The sequence below is a fragment of the Notechis scutatus genome, chromosome 4, assembly GCF_049901735.1.
Source record: "Notechis scutatus isolate UNSWTSFEM ecotype Mainland chromosome 4, rNotScu1.2, whole genome shotgun sequence".
Taxonomy (NCBI): Eukaryota; Metazoa; Chordata; class Lepidosauria; order Squamata; family Elapidae; genus Notechis; species Notechis scutatus.
The window spans coordinates 120250349-120266290 of record NC_142012.1 but is presented as its reverse complement, the minus strand read 5'-3'; the positions used below and the strand labels follow the sequence as shown (position 1 = coordinate 120266290).

The window sequence follows — 15942 nt, the reverse complement described above, 5'->3', positions numbered from 1 at the left end:
CTGTATCTACACATGGTATGTTACGACACATGTGTCTTAAGATCTTCTCCTTTTGGAGGAATAAATTTGCATTTATATTATAAGAATTATGAGAAGGAAAATATAAATGAATGTTGATTAGGAAATAGAAAGGAGCATAATGATTTGCTATTTTTTTTTTCTGAACTTTTTTTTCAGTACACTGCCTTCTTAGTAAGGGCTTTTCAGGAGTTCAATTTCTGATCTTTAAAGCTAAATACAAATTTTGGGTGAAAAAAATCTGATCTTCTATAATCTAAATTCATATGGCTAATTGAACCATTTCTGCCAGAGTAATCCCAGTTCCTAAATTTACCAGTGAGTTAAGGGAGTTCCCCATCAACAAAAATAGCTAGTTGCAAGATTGGTGAAACAATATATTGCAGCTGTGTTCAAAGAAAAGAATGAACAAGAACATGGACTTAAAGCTATTACAGCAGGTGAGCCAATTGATACCTATCTCCTAAATAGCAACTTGTTATATTTTATCAATTGATTTGCCTATAATCAGTTCAATTACTATCTTGCTATCATATACTGTCAGTTTTGCTGGGAATTTATACACAATTATTTATAAAACAACAATATTTACATAAATTTTTGTATCTAATGTTTTCAAGATAGCTTGTGGAAATAATTTAATTGTTACCCAATGAGATGAATCTGAGAATAAAATAGTTTGAATAATGATAGGCTAATCTTGCAGCATATTTAGCGGAAAAGAAGATCAAGGAAATAAGAATGCTGATAGAAGACAAGGCAAAACCAGGAAATAAAAAAATATTGAAATTGTGGATTTGGGAAAATTGATTATGTAGATTCACTTGACTTTGAGGTGATTTATATTTAATGTTGATAACTATTGATATTTGTCCTTTGAAAAGCTATATGGCACTACTAGGTATATCATATTAACACAATTAATATATTAGAAATAAAATATATTTTAATTACTAATTCCATATGAATCTTTGTGAAAGTATTTCTATTGCTCAGGAAGAAATTTGCAATTGAAAATCAGTGCAAAACTACATGTTTGAATTAGAAAGTTGGAGACTGTAAATTCAATCTCATCTTAGCCATGAAACCAGCTGGGTTATTTTAGGCCAGTCACTCTCTCAGATTAACCCACCTCACAGGGTTGTTGTGGGGAAATGGGGAGGAACAAGGTGTATAGGATATGTTTACTACCTTGAGTTATTTATAAAAATAAATACATAACAAAAGAAAAAGAAAAGTATAAAATGATTTCTTTTGATGCAGAATTTATCATAGTCTGACTGCATGATTGTAACCCATGAATTCAGTCCAATTTTCTCCTTTAAAGATTAAGAGAAATAATTTTGAGTATATGACTTTTATTTACAATAAAAAGGGAAAAATATCTTTTTTGCCACATTTTGGTTTTCTTTTTATTCATTTACTATTATGGGGGTTTTCCATCGTATCAGCACCTTTACTGTTATAATAGGGTATCTACAGAACTTTGTAAAAAGGTAAAGAACATGGATTCTCTTTCTGAGAGTTGTTCTATCAGTGATGGAGAAGGCATTCAGAGCTTCAAACTGCACCAAATCTGTTTTAACTAGACTGTAAGGCTGCAATATCATTATGGACTCATCTGCCAGCAAGTTGACAGCAGCTTGATTGCTCTTCTCTTTTATTGTTTTATCAGTAATAAAAAGTTCTGTGATCTGCTGTCATTTAGTGACTGGCTTGAAGGTATATGAATGGAATGTCTGCTGAATACCTAAAGCATTGCATTGTCAAATTAGTATGTTTAGATCTGCATTGATTGCAGGATTCTTGGAAGTTTAAGAATAGTTGTTTAGTGTGGCAAAATTTTATTGATAAGGGCTTAAGATTTTAATTTTTTGTACTGTCAGCTTAAAATTCTTGAAAGACATCAGGATATTTTTTATCCTAACCTTTGCATGTTGTGTATTTGGAAGCTTTATGGCTGTGTTTTCTCTTTCATAGATGTAGGAAGAGTACTTCTTTGCCTCTAATAGCAGATGAGATATTTTCAAATGAGTAAATAATAATATTGTCTTCACTAAGGGAAGACTTGCTGAGTATAAGAAACAAGCCAATATTTCTTACTCCTTTATATTTCTAAATACAGCTAGTCCTCAATTTATGACCAAATTTGGGACCAGAATTTTTTTTTCCACATTAAAAACAAAAATCTCTTTTTAGTGGACAACATATTTCTGGGCCATCACCTTTACATACAAATATGACAGCAATTATACATTCATATATGCATACTTAATTGTATTATTACCTTTTCCATTCCAAATTTTCAGTAAGGAGAGAAACAAACACATTAATTCTAGCTTCTTTCATTAATCTCAATCAAAACATCTTTCTGTTTCATTTCAATTATTTCAAATATAATCCTTTAATATTTATTTTAAAAATAAAGATAAACAATATGTGTTTGCCTAATAATAATAATAATAAAAGTTACCAATGTCTCTCCTTGCTTTTAATAGTCTATATTAACTTATTAATTTAGTTGGTTCTTTAATCTGTCATATTCCCTTTCCATTACACATTCTTTTTATAAATTCTAGATTAATACAAATTCTACCACACACACACACACAAAAACCAAGTATAGGTTCCCCCCCTTTTACTGCTTTGAGTGTGACACCTCAATGATTAAAATATACCTTTATTCCCTCATCTTGATTCCCAATAAACCATTATTTTTAAGAAGTTACAATAATAATCATTACATCTTTTCATTTGGATTCCGGATATTTTCCCCCCTTGATTTTTAATAAGAGTTATCAGTATCTATATTACCCTATTTTCTAAATATTTTTAATTGTAGAAATATTCTTATTACCCCTTGTCACCCTGCAGAATCCCCTTTTTAATTCCTCAACCATTATCTCTGAAAAAACAATTTATTTTCAACATTTTACTATTTCCGTATTTCTTTATTTCATGCACCTGTTTCTTACTGCTTCTCCTCCCCCTCTTTTCCCCATATCTTTTCTCATTCCAGTTTATATCCCGCTCTTTCTTAATATCTTTCCCCTTTTCTGCTGGGTCTTTCTGCCTTTCCCAACTTCACAGGTATCCCCCCTTTTGATTGCCTTCTTAAATCTCAACTTTTTAACCTTCCTTCTTTCCCCACTTCTTTGTAATGTTCTTTGTGTTAATTGTCTATTTAAAATATCTTCTCCTTGAGTCGAATCCTCCTCCTCTGAAGTTCTGTCTTCTTCTTCTTCAATCGCCATTTCCATTTTTTCTAACACAGAGCAAAGTGATTCGCCTCTTTCCTGTAGTAATTCTCTCATATTTTTAAGTTCCATTTTTAATTCCCGAAGAGATCATCATTACACACTCTTATATTTTATGATCGATAAAGTCCACAAAAAACAAACAAACCACTTTTACTTTTCTTCTTTCTTCTTTCTTCTTTCAATTTTCTAAAGTTCTCAGTTATTCCAGCCCAGGGTCTATACCAAAAACATCAATCAATCCCACAGTCAGTCTTTCCTTTTTTCTTTATTCTGGTTCTACTTTCACTTTCTAAGATTATTACTTTGTTTTAATATTTCTTTAATGTTATATCCACACAAGTTCATTCAGAAACAGGATGCTTTCCCTTTTGTTTGAGCTCAAGTTTTTGTCAAAAGGTGGCACTCTCTATTATACAAATTTTTCACCTTTTCCCCCTATTTGGGACCAAAATTTGTATTACTAAGCAAGGTGGTAGTTAAGTGAATCATCCAATTTTATGATTTTTTTTGTCACTGTTTTAATGAATCACTCTGGTTGTTAAGTGAATCCATCTTCTCCCATTGACTTTGCTTGTTGGAAAGCAAAAGGCGGTCACATGAACTTGGGACAGACACAGCAACTGTCCTAAATGCATGCCTATTGTCAAACCTGATCACATGACAGGGGGATGCTATAGCGATTGTCTTTTAATTATTATTTTTTGTTCAAAAAGTTAAAATACAAATTTCCGCTATATGTAGTGGAACTGACTGTAAGTGCCATTGTAACTTTGAATGGTCTCTAAACAAATGGTTATAAGTCGTGGAGTACCAATACAATAAGAATTTCCATTTTTGGCTTCATAAAGAAAATAAAAAACATAACCTCTGCTTTCTAAATAAAATATGCTTGCTTATATTTATTGTTTAAAATTGGCTACTAAATGGGGAGTTATGAAACCACCATTTAAATAATTGCTTTCCATTTACTTTTACTATTTTTCTCCCTTTTTAGATTAAATGTGACAGTTTTAGAAGTTGTCAGAGTACAGAGCCTTTTGATTTGCCTAGGGATCTGAGAGCAATGAAGGGGATAGGACAACACTGGCATGCAAGTGCAGGACCTCTCTGGACATATTAGATTGAGCACAAATTGAAGTTTACTTAAACACAGGCTCTACAACCCTGAAGACAGAAAAATATTGCTGTAACTTCATCTACACATAACAAAATGGTGTTGCTTTTTTATGCTGTGTGGTATTTCTTTCAACAAAATGTTTTCGAGGAAAGCTAAAATAGTTGGTGGGTTGCTGTACACAATTTGCATCACCCTTTGAGAATAAACTCAGTGAAATTTACTTTGACACAGACTCAAGAGCTAGGGCAGGCAACAGAGATGTAATCTCAGAAACTGATTATATTTTGGATTATCTTCTTTCCTTGTAGATTTCAAATTGTAAATTGGAGTCTGGTCTAAGATAGGATATAAATTGAATTAATCTTCACATAATTATCATATAGATGTGGCAGAATGACTGGAGAAATAAGGGCTATGTTTAATATCGCATTTGTCCTCTCTACATTGTTAAATATTTAAAAATGAGACTAACCCCCTGGTTAAGGGAGGTAATCTATGCCTCCTTCTCCTTGTCTAGTAACAGTAGTAAGACCTCATCCTTTCCTTCATCTGTATACTGCATACATTTAGTTGCTATAGTCCAACAATATAACAACAAACTGTTCATAATGGGAGCTCTACATACAACTCATTGAAGCAGATATAGTTAAATTATAGCTCAAGTATGTTGTAATATTTTATATTCTCTGATGCTTTCTATTCAATAAAGTGTATGAACTTGAAAAATGACCCTGACAGCTGCCATAATTGTGAGCTTTTTCTAAAAGTACTGACATCCTTCTGAATATATGATTTAGAGATCAAATAATGTTTTATTATCATAATTAGTTTTCTGTATGATTTATTATGAATTTAAAATATATGTTAAATGGTTATAATTTTACAAACAGCACCAATCACTATTTATTTTATTTTATTTTATTTTCATTGGCAACAATTCCGGGTAGGTTTGAATTGTAAAGGTATTGGTGGGTTATTTCTACATATGATGAATCATTGGGTCTCATGATTAACTTTTTCTTTGTATTTATTACATATATTGACCTTAAATCACATATTTTTTTCAGTATGACATGCAGTGCAACATTTGTTCTACATTTGTGTAATAAATCTTATTTGTTCTTGAGAATCAGATAATTGAATCAAGTAAAGCAGGAGAAGTCAAATAAGCATATGAGATTGTGTCTTAGATTTCCAGATTTATGAAGTAGAAAGATGTTATAAACACAATTTATTTTCTTCTTTCTTTTGTTTCTGTCAGGGTGAACTGCTTAAAATGAGACAACAGGCTATAGAGACAAAGCATTTTATTGAAAAACAAGAGGAAGAAGAAAGAAAGCTGTTGAAAATTATTTCTGAAGCGGATGCAGAAAGATTAAGACAAAAGAAAGAATTAGATCAAGTAGGTTACAACAACAACAAAAAACTGTCCAATGTCCAATGTAACTTAGATGGGGAGTATTGCATTAACCCATTGAATTAAATCTTTGGGAAGTATAAATAACACACTAATTGAAACTCTAGCTCTCTGAACAAACAACAATTGGCAATGCATTCCCAATAGTGTATTGATAATACATAATATTTTGAAGCTGTATGTTTTTTGCCAATGAAGTTGTTTTATTATGAATAGTAAAATTATGTCTTGGCTGCTATTATTTGCAGGTTATTAGTGAAAGGGACATTCTGGGGAGCCAATTAGTTCGTCGTAATGATGAATTGGCTCTTCTGTATGAGAAGATAAAAATTCAGCAATCAATTCTCAACAAGGGAGAAATGCAGTATCGACAAAGAATAGAAGACATCCGATTACTTAAGTTGGAGATAAAAAAACTTCGACGGGAAAAGGCGATACTTGGCAAGAGTGTGGCTAATGTGGAAGAATTAAGGTAGAAAAAGTGTGTACTTACCTGGCATAATGCGTGGGATTGTTTCTTTTCAGTATGTTAGAAAAGGATTTGCTTTGGGTGACTTCATATAATATAAGTTTTAATTAAAACAAATCAGTCAGTAATGTACAGAATATGGAAGATGACCTTGGTGGAGATATAAAGAATCTGTTGTTTAGGCAAAAGGGCTTAATTATTTTTTAAGGCCAGATTATCCAGGTAACCTTTGGAAGCAGCTCAGACAGACACCTCTCTAACAGTGGTGGGATTCAATTTTTTTACTACCGGTTCTGTGGGCATGGCTTGGTGGGCATGGCAGGGGAAGGATACTGTAAAATCTCCAGTCAGAGGTGGTATTTGCTGGTTCTCTGAACTACTCAAAATTTCCGCTACCGGTTCTCCAAAACTGGTCAGAACCTGCTGAATACCATCTCTGCTGTCTAATTCATTGAAGTATAAGAAATATGAGGAGGTTCAGTAAATCAGAGTTGCAAGATTCTGTTGTTATAGCTGATACAATAAAAGTAGTTTAATCTTCCATAGAGTTATTTTCATGGTCTGGTCTACTTAGCAGGCTTGATAACTAGTCATGAAAAAGCAATAATGATTTAAGAGAAAATTTTTGATAGCAAACTATACTAATTTCAAATATTACCTTTTGTTTATATATCTGGAAAATAAACTTGATAAACAGAAACAGGAAGGTATTACAATTCGGTGAATTATTTAGAACAGGGTCCTCAACCCCAGGCTGCGGCCCATTTCTGGACCTTAGGCCATTCAGAACTGGGTTGTGGAAGTGGCGGGCCAGTTGCGTACACATGTCCACTTGCACTCACAAAAGCCAGGGTTAGGGGAGAATAGCAAGTAAAGCACCCCCTGGAAGATAATTGGTAGTAACAAAAACTACCAAGCCACCATGCAAAGTAGAAAGTGTGATTAAGGAAGATCAAGAAAGAAAGTTTGAGGTCTACCCTATAAGCATAGCTATTTTACTACAAGATCCTCAGTAATATCTGCAGATTTCGACATGTTTTGTTTTACTGTTTTGTATTTCACTTGTTTTTGAAATCAGAGTGACAATATCCCACTGCTTAATTTAGAAAATCTATGTATATATAACAAAATAACAGAATTGCAGATTTGGAAAGAACCTTGGAGGAGTTTTATTACTACTACACCCTATATTCAGATTCTCTACTTTTCTCTTGAGAGAAGATGTGGTAAATTTTATTTATATAATGACAAGAAACAAATAGGGGATCTGAAAATACACTAATCAAATTCATTTATAATAATTGGTAAAATTATTTTATTTCAATAATTGAAATTTCTACAAAATATATCAGACCCAATATATCAGGATCAGTAAAAATATGTCAGAAAGCATGAGTGTTAATGATGGTTGTACAAATATATTTTAGCAGAGGAGGGAGCTTGTTTAAGTTTATAAATATGAGCTCATTAGCTGAGTTCATGATATGTACATTGAATCTGTTCTGAAGGCAGGAAGTTTATCATATGCAGAAGGAGTTATTGAAGGAACGGACACGCTGTAGAGCCTTGGAAGAAGAGCTGGAAAATCCAATGAATGTTCACAGATGGAGAAAATTAGAGGTATAATTAAATCCAAAATTTCCTTGAATTGATAACTGGTTAAAGAATAGAAAAGAAGAATATAAGATATTTTAAAAATGGATCTTCCAATAGTCTGTTCTGAGCCTGGGTATTTTTCTGTTCAAGCTCTAAATATATTCCATATGAAGACTTCACAATCGCTTTTTGTGGAAGCAATTTAGACCTGATAGGCCAAGTTAGTAACCGAAGAAGTAAAAATTTCATGTGAGCTGTCATCAACTATCTATACAAACTTGTCTTTTCTGCCCAGTCTTTCTTATGGCAAGTCATAAATAACACAATAAAGTTTCATTATTTATTCTTTAACAAGTTTTATTATATTGGTGTGGAAAATACCTACACCAATATTATTATACAGGAAGTTGTAGAAATTGTAACTAACCAGGGAAAATATTCCTCTTGTATAGGCCAGTGATCCAAGTACTTATGAGTTAATACAGAAGATACATGCACTTCAGAAACGACTTATCAATAAGACCGAAGAAGTTGTTGAAAAAGAATTACTTCTCCAGGTACATTTGACATTGAATGCGTCCAATATGCCCTTTGGTATTGCTTGTGATTCTATTCCAGATTATAGAAGGCAATTTTTTCCAGTAAATGAACTAATGGTTTGTATATATTTGTATTATTTATTAACTGTATCAACATACTATAACTAATAGCCTTTTTTCAGTAATTTTATTGAGGATTATATTAAACAAGTAAAACTAATACAATAATGTGTTCATCTCCAGCAAGTGTAGTCAACATCAATAACTTATCACCATCTCTTAAAAATCAACCAAATATTTCTTCATTTCAAACCTCAATTTTCTATAAGTCCATCTCTAAATCTTCAGCGTATCTTAATAATTGTCAAAAGTCCAGCAAGGATTATAAAAATAATCACTTAGTATTATATCTCCATTTTCATTTACAAAATTTCCCCAAATCCCTTTTTCAAATAGTAAAAGTTCATACCTCTGTATATTGCTTAGAGAGTGCTGTAAAGTAGTGGTATATAAGTCTAAGTGCTATTGGTAAGTGCTGTTCTCAAACGAAGAAAAGTGCATTGTTGATTTTATCTTGGTATGACCTGTTTCTTGCTTTTATCATCACCATCTTGTAGATCATTTGGGGAATTTACTTTGGTGTTTTGAATAGTTCTATTGCTTGTTTATTCAGGCTCTGAGTAAGAGATGAAAACTGAACATTATATTTCTTGCTATATCTCTGTGATGACTCATTATTACTGTTCTTCAGTGCATCTTTTTACTTTAATCAATAACATGAAATTTGTTTCTTTTATCAGGAAGCCAGTGATGGAATATAGTTTTGTCTCATATATCCATTCTCAAATTAAAAAACTACCTGAATATTTGTGTTAACAGATTATATTGTTGGTGAAACATTTCAGTGATTGCCTAACTAGATTTTTTTGTTTATTTCATTAGACAAAGACTTAGGATGTTAAAGGAGAGTAATCCAAAATGTTTTTTTCTGTAATTACAATCAGTAAATGAACCTGAATGCATTTAAATGCATTATAGAACTATAAATGATCAGAGAGGCAGTTGCAACATGTTAAATAGTGCAAAACCATTAAAACCACAGATCACTTCCAATGATTAAAAAGAGGTTTGATTTTAGGAACAAGAAAACCGGAGGTCTCTGCCCTATACAGGCATTTTAAAAATCACATTCTGATTTTCAGAAATGTGTAATGGAATAGCAAATGCAGATATGCCGTGCAAAACAGAACAGAGTGTAACATTTTAAGGCATATAGGAGAACTATAAAAATAGTTCAGAAAAATAATTAAGCTTTCTCTCAGGATTTCAAATCTGAGTACATATAGAATGCTGAGAAATTGTCATTCCAGTTCTAATTTTCCATTTGTCTTTTCTTTATACTTTGTGAATTTTTCAGTTTTTGGACTTTAATAGGGCTGTCTTATATATATACCCTAACAAGCCCATTGTCAAGCCCGAAATTGACATAAGTGTAGCTAACTAATATTGTAGGGTAATTCCGGGTTGGTTCAGATCTGGAATTACTATGGACTTTGCCAATTTGATGCTTTCCTAAATAAAAGAAATCTTTTTGAAGATGGACTTTGTTATTTTTCTTTTAACATGGAATTCATTACTTGGAAACCTGACACCCATTGAGTTTAATGGCACCCCAATGAATGAGTGGGGTGCCATTAAACTGCCATTTTATATACATTTTTTTTTACTAGAAAGCCCCACTGAACTCACTGAGATTTAATTCTGAGAATTCATAATAATGCATTGTAGGAAACAAAAAGGATATTATTAATGCATCCATAAATGTTATTCATTAAATCAGTGGTGGGATTCCAATTTTTTACTACCGGTTCTGTGGGCGTGGCTCGGTGGGAGTGGCAGGAAAAAGATACTGTAAAATCTCCAGTCAGAGATGGTATTTGCCACTTCTCCGAACTACTCAAAATTTCCGCTACCAGTTCTCCAGAACTGATCAGAACCTGCTGAATACATAATGGTTACATAATGAGACAGTGTTCGTAAATCTATTTTGTTTGCAAGTTCAACAAACAAGCAAGATTTTGCTGTGAGGCTGTTAGTGTGCTCTGCCTGTTTGCAACTCCAGCCTAAAGGGTTCCAGGGACAGGAGGGTTTTCTTTTGTGGCACGTGAGGTGCAAGGGAGGCTGGCCCTTTCCTGCCTTCTCCCAACTTTTGGGTGTGGATAGGTTTGTTCATATTGGCAAAAGTTTGCAATTTGAAAGTTTGTTAACAGAATAATGTCTATATTTGCTTTTCAAAACCAACATCTGCTTCTTTTCCGTTGTGGGACAGGCAATTTCCCAAAATGTTCCTGATATTTGGAAGAGTTTTTGATATAATTAAAAATAAACTAACTCTTTCTGATCTGCAGAGTAATTACAGTAAAACAACAGAATAATAAAACACCCAACAGAGTAATTAAAGCAACCCGATTCTGGTAATTCTTAACATTCAAGCTGGGATTTGTGATTTGCAGGTTCTGAAATATAGTCATTTTTTTCTACAGTTATAAAACTAAAAATGTAACAAAAATCTTACAGTCAAGAGACTCATGATGCCATTACATTGCTTATGCGTTTTTCATGAATGACAATCTCCTCAAACATCAAATTGAAATAAAGGCTACTGTTGCTTACACTGATGTTAAATACTTGGAAATCTGATTACTGACTATTGTAGATGATATTGTTGAATCCATTAGGATTTTATCCCATAAATAATAAATAAAATATTCTTATGACAGTAGTTGCTGTTAAAATAGTACATAGGAACTTATTGTACCCCAGACGTTTCTGCCATATTGAAATGTCTTTCAATATTAGTAGCTTGGGTTGGTAGTTACGTTGTTGGTTTGAGCTCTGACCTTGGCAACAGCAACACCAGCACTAATTTACATCACACAGAAAATACTTAACACCAAGGACTATGACTCAGCATCTACAGCCAGCCAATCACACAACGCAAAATCAGATCAGGATTCAGAAATATATTTAAAGGCTAGTGCTCCCCCAGACAAGCACAATCCAAAGTGCAATGAAGATGTCTCCTTGAATGGGGATGAAATGTTTGCAACCAATTCGCCAAGCTGGGAGCTCAAACCAACAACATTTCTGCCATATTTTATGAATAATTTGATTAAAGCCCTTGTGCCTATAGATAGATAACATATTACTACCTTTAGCTATGATTCCAACTTGACTTTCTCTCTCAGGAATTGTACTGTGATTATAGGGAAAATTAGAATTAGAATTAGAAGAACTTTATTGTCATTGTAAACGAAACTGTGGATGCACCCCAGCAACTGTTCGCAATACAATAAAATCAAAGCACTTAAAAATGAAGATAAGAAAAATAGAGTACCCACATCTCCATTTGCAATTTGAGAGTACAATATCTACGAATATCCCTTCTTGATAATTTATATTATTCCCTAAGATTTTCTGCTATGGGTAAAGGTGATATATGAAAATAAATGCTTTCCTATATACTTTTGTAAATGCTATTGATTTGCTATAGGAAAATCTGACATTCCCTCAAATATATACATTTTAATACCTCTTTCATTGTGGCTGGGTCAGTTAAACTTACAAAACCTAGGATACTTGGATAAAAGTGAAATTATTTTACCAGCGTGGCACCTTTATTATTTTAGAATACTTTAAAATAGACTGCCATGCCCCAAACCAAGAATGACACATGGTGATTCTTCTGAGCTGACTTCCATACCTATACACAAAATCTTGCCCAATTGAGTACTTTACTACCTGCATCTACACCATATTCCATGAACTATTAGGGAGGGGCTATTTCCCCCCTTTTTCTCTGACACCTAACATCTGGACTGAGTTGCTTCTTACTCCTTTGGATACATTCACCACCTTATGATATTCCGTCACTGCTATAACTTCATTAGAGTTTGTTCAAATATCTGTGGTAGCTTTCTGAGCACTGGGAAGTTCAGTGAATAAAGAATAAATATAGATCTCATCCAGTACACTTTAGCATTTGGAGGATACGTTTAGATATAATGCTAAGTAGATTTGATATTCATAAGAAAAATTACAATAATAGTTAATTATCAGTTTATTTGTGCTGCATTCACACAATAAGATGTTGAAAGGATATTTAAATTAAATATAAATAATAAAACATAGCCTTAATATTTATTCATTCCAGTCATCTCTGAATTTCTGTTTAGCATATTTCATACCTACGTGCTGTAGCTCTGTTTACTTTGAGTAATTGCTACCAGCATGGATCACCTGGAAGAACTGTTTGTCCCTCAGGAAAAAGCTTTTAGCACAGGACAAAAGGTTGAGGAAGGAATTAGCAGCTTGTTTCTTTAGTAATTACTATGAAGAACATAAGAGCTACCTTATTTTGCATTTTTAGCAACTAAGCAATTAATATAGTTTAATTTAATAGGTTCAGGGAGAGTTGAAAAATAAATTAGAACCTGCCTGTTTCCTTCTGCATAATCCTGTGATAAGTCATTCATCTTCCTTAATAGCAGACATATGTACATTTATAAAGCTTACACACAAAAGCGCCTAAAAAAAGTAACTGTTTTATACTTTTTATTTAATTGACTGCAGTGCATTAGAGTGCTACGGTGCATAATAAGGATTACTTAGTTTTAATTTATTTAGTTTGGTTTATATGCCACCTATCTCTAGGGGCTCAAAATACCATTCATACCGCTAACTCCTCTGATTTTTCCCCACAACAAGAAAGTTGGATAGATTGGGCTGAGAATGAATGAGTATCATTCTCAGTCAACAGGTAAGCTTCCATGGTTGAAAATAGACTGTAACTGAGTTTCTCTAATGGTAATCTAACACTTTTATTAGTAAACTACACTGTCTCTTTTGTGTGGAAAAAAGCATTTATTCTGAACACTTTTAATTTTGGAAGTTATAAATATTGATGGGAAATGCAACTGTTACGATAAAATAGTCTATAAGGTCCTAAGGAAGCAATGGTATACTAAAATATACATACAGGCACAGGGAGGATAGGAGCAGTTTTCTTTTACTTCCTGTAATATGTATGTTTGATCTAGACTTTTCACTAAGTTTATTGTGTTGGTCTAAGTTACCTTTTACCTAGTAAAATATCCCTGATGATGTCCTGGAAAGACCTGGCAATTTATCTGGTAAGATGGATGGAACTCCCCTATTATTGATGTTCTTTTTGTTTTATTGTTGGATTGGCATTTTGTGATTAATTTATAGTTATTTTGTCCTTTTTAAAAATTGATTCTCAAGGATCTAAGGTCCCTTCATTGAGAAAACTGGCCATTTATTCCAATGACTTTACTTTTTTCCACATTTGCCATCCCATAACTGCTAACTCTATTAAAGAGGTGTTGCTCATGGGGAGGTGAATGTTACATGTAGGCTGGATGCAAAGAAAAACAAAACATCAACCAATATATAGCATTAGGGTCAAAGTATAGTAGACTCTTGGCTAGGGTAAAATACCAACTCACAACAATTAATTTTGACAAGTTTATATACATTAATACAGTTCAATATTATTCCATCAGCACAGCTGGAGGCAAAATTTCTTAGAATCTCATATAAAAATGGCTTTGCCCTTGTAAAGATGGTAATATTGAAACACAAATTCATATTCTATGATACTGTAATTTCTGATCAGATATATACAAAGATACCCCCTAACACCTTTTTCAATTCCATTTCTGAGATAGATTGAAGAATTTTATATGAAATTTTTACTAGCAGATAAGGACTCCTGGCCTTGCAAAGTTTGCTTTTGCAGCTTGTAAAACTCACATAGGGTTAAACAGCAAAATAATGCGAGCATGATTGTATATTTTTTATCTTGTACCCTTTCTTTTTGATGTTCTATCTTGTAGCTCTGTTTTTCAAATTCTTTTAGTAAGTTTTATTTAGTCTGGCTGACTTATAATGAAGAATCTGGTTTGATCAACGAGGTTGGATGAAAACAAGCATATATGTGAAGACATGTTGATAACTATAGAGGATAAAGATGATTTGAATCTCTGTAGGGAATAGGGCACTAACATGAGGTCTATTTTCAGGTCTGGTATTGACGGTTCTTTATAGGCAGCCAAACCTTAGTTCTGACTGTCAATGCAGGATTTTTCTGCTATCTTCTGTCTACATTTTGTTGTCCTTATGATACTTGTTTGATTAGTATTTTATAGGCTACGGGCAGCTCTTTTTATCAACTTGTCAACTGTTGATATAAAAGGGGATAGCATTATAGCAGGAAAGACATGTAAAGGGTATACTTAATTTGCAAAAAATAGTGGCTGCTGAATGGTGGCATGTAAAATATTACTATATGAGAACTAAACATAGGAAATCTATTGTCCTGTTATAATACACATTGTCCTATTATAATACATATAAACATATAAAAGCAGTTACAAGTTACATTTTGAGAGAGTTTTGGTCATGCTTGCAATTGATCTGTAGTAGAGCCAGGATGGAGGTGTGCATCCATCCTTGTGCTTCTTGATCTCACAGCCACTTTTGATGCTATCAACCACAGTATTTTTCTGAACTGATTCCTTAGCTAGGGACTGGGGACACTTTTTCTGTAGTTAGTTCCAGTCAATGCTAATTGGGAAGGAGAGATCATTCTCATGATCTCTTCTTTGGGCAGTGCCCCAGCGTTCTATTCATTCTCCCCTTGTATTTAACATTTACATGAAACTATTGGGTGAGGTCATCTGCCAGTTTGTAGTTCAGTACCATAAGCATGCTGTTCATACCCATTTATCTTTTGGATCCAGGCCAGCCAATTGAGCCTGTCAAGTTTCCGCCCCCGTGCCAGGAGATAGTATAGGTTTAGATCAGGAAGAATTGTCTCAGACTCAATCTTACCAAGACCAAGTAGGTGTGGGTGTTTGGGCCACTGAGATCTTCTTTGTCTTCTACAGGTCTGGGGTATTCCATATCTGACCTTGGATGGAATTGCAATTCCCCTTTCAATTTGGGGTCTCTTTGAATGCATAGTTCCTACTCAACGAGCAAGAGCAGCTGTGGCTAGGGATGCCTTTGCATAGTTGTATCAGTTGTGCCTTTCCTAGATTAGGGGACCTTCAGGCAGTCACTCATGTCATGATAGTCTCACAGCTTGACTACTGCAGTGCAGTCTACATGAGCTTGCCCTTGAAGACCACCAGCTAGTCCATACTTGGTATGCTTATGTAATACCTCTGTTTCATGAGCTGTACTGGTATGTGCAATTGACCTTGGGTGAGGGGAAGAGATGTTGCCTAGGGAACAATCAGACAAGAAAGGGAAGAGCCCAAAGTTACTGAATAGCCAGCCTGTCTTAATTTATCAGGGTGTTAAAAGTGATGGCAAGAGATTTGTTCCTTCAAACCTGCAAAATTCCATTAATGTAGCCTTATATTAATGTAAAATGAGTTCATCTGGCCATTTTTTCTATCTGGTTTGTCTGGGAGGACTGACACCTGGTTACCAGTTGG

General features: G+C 33.6%; 1 protein-coding gene across 1 annotated transcript in view; it reads left to right on the top strand.

Annotated features, from left to right (window-relative positions):
• Window positions 1–15942, top strand: part of CFAP58 (cilia and flagella associated protein 58) — a 60170-nt gene that overhangs the window by 23039 nt on the left and 21189 nt on the right. Inside the window, exons 12-15 of the mRNA XM_087964592.1 lie at window positions 5657–5797; window positions 6061–6284; window positions 7790–7901; window positions 8330–8434. Of these exons, the coding sequence (XP_087820718.1) occupies window positions 5657–5797; window positions 6061–6284; window positions 7790–7901; window positions 8330–8434 (582 nt within the window). The remainder of the gene's footprint in view (window positions 1–5656; window positions 5798–6060; window positions 6285–7789; window positions 7902–8329; window positions 8435–15942) is intronic.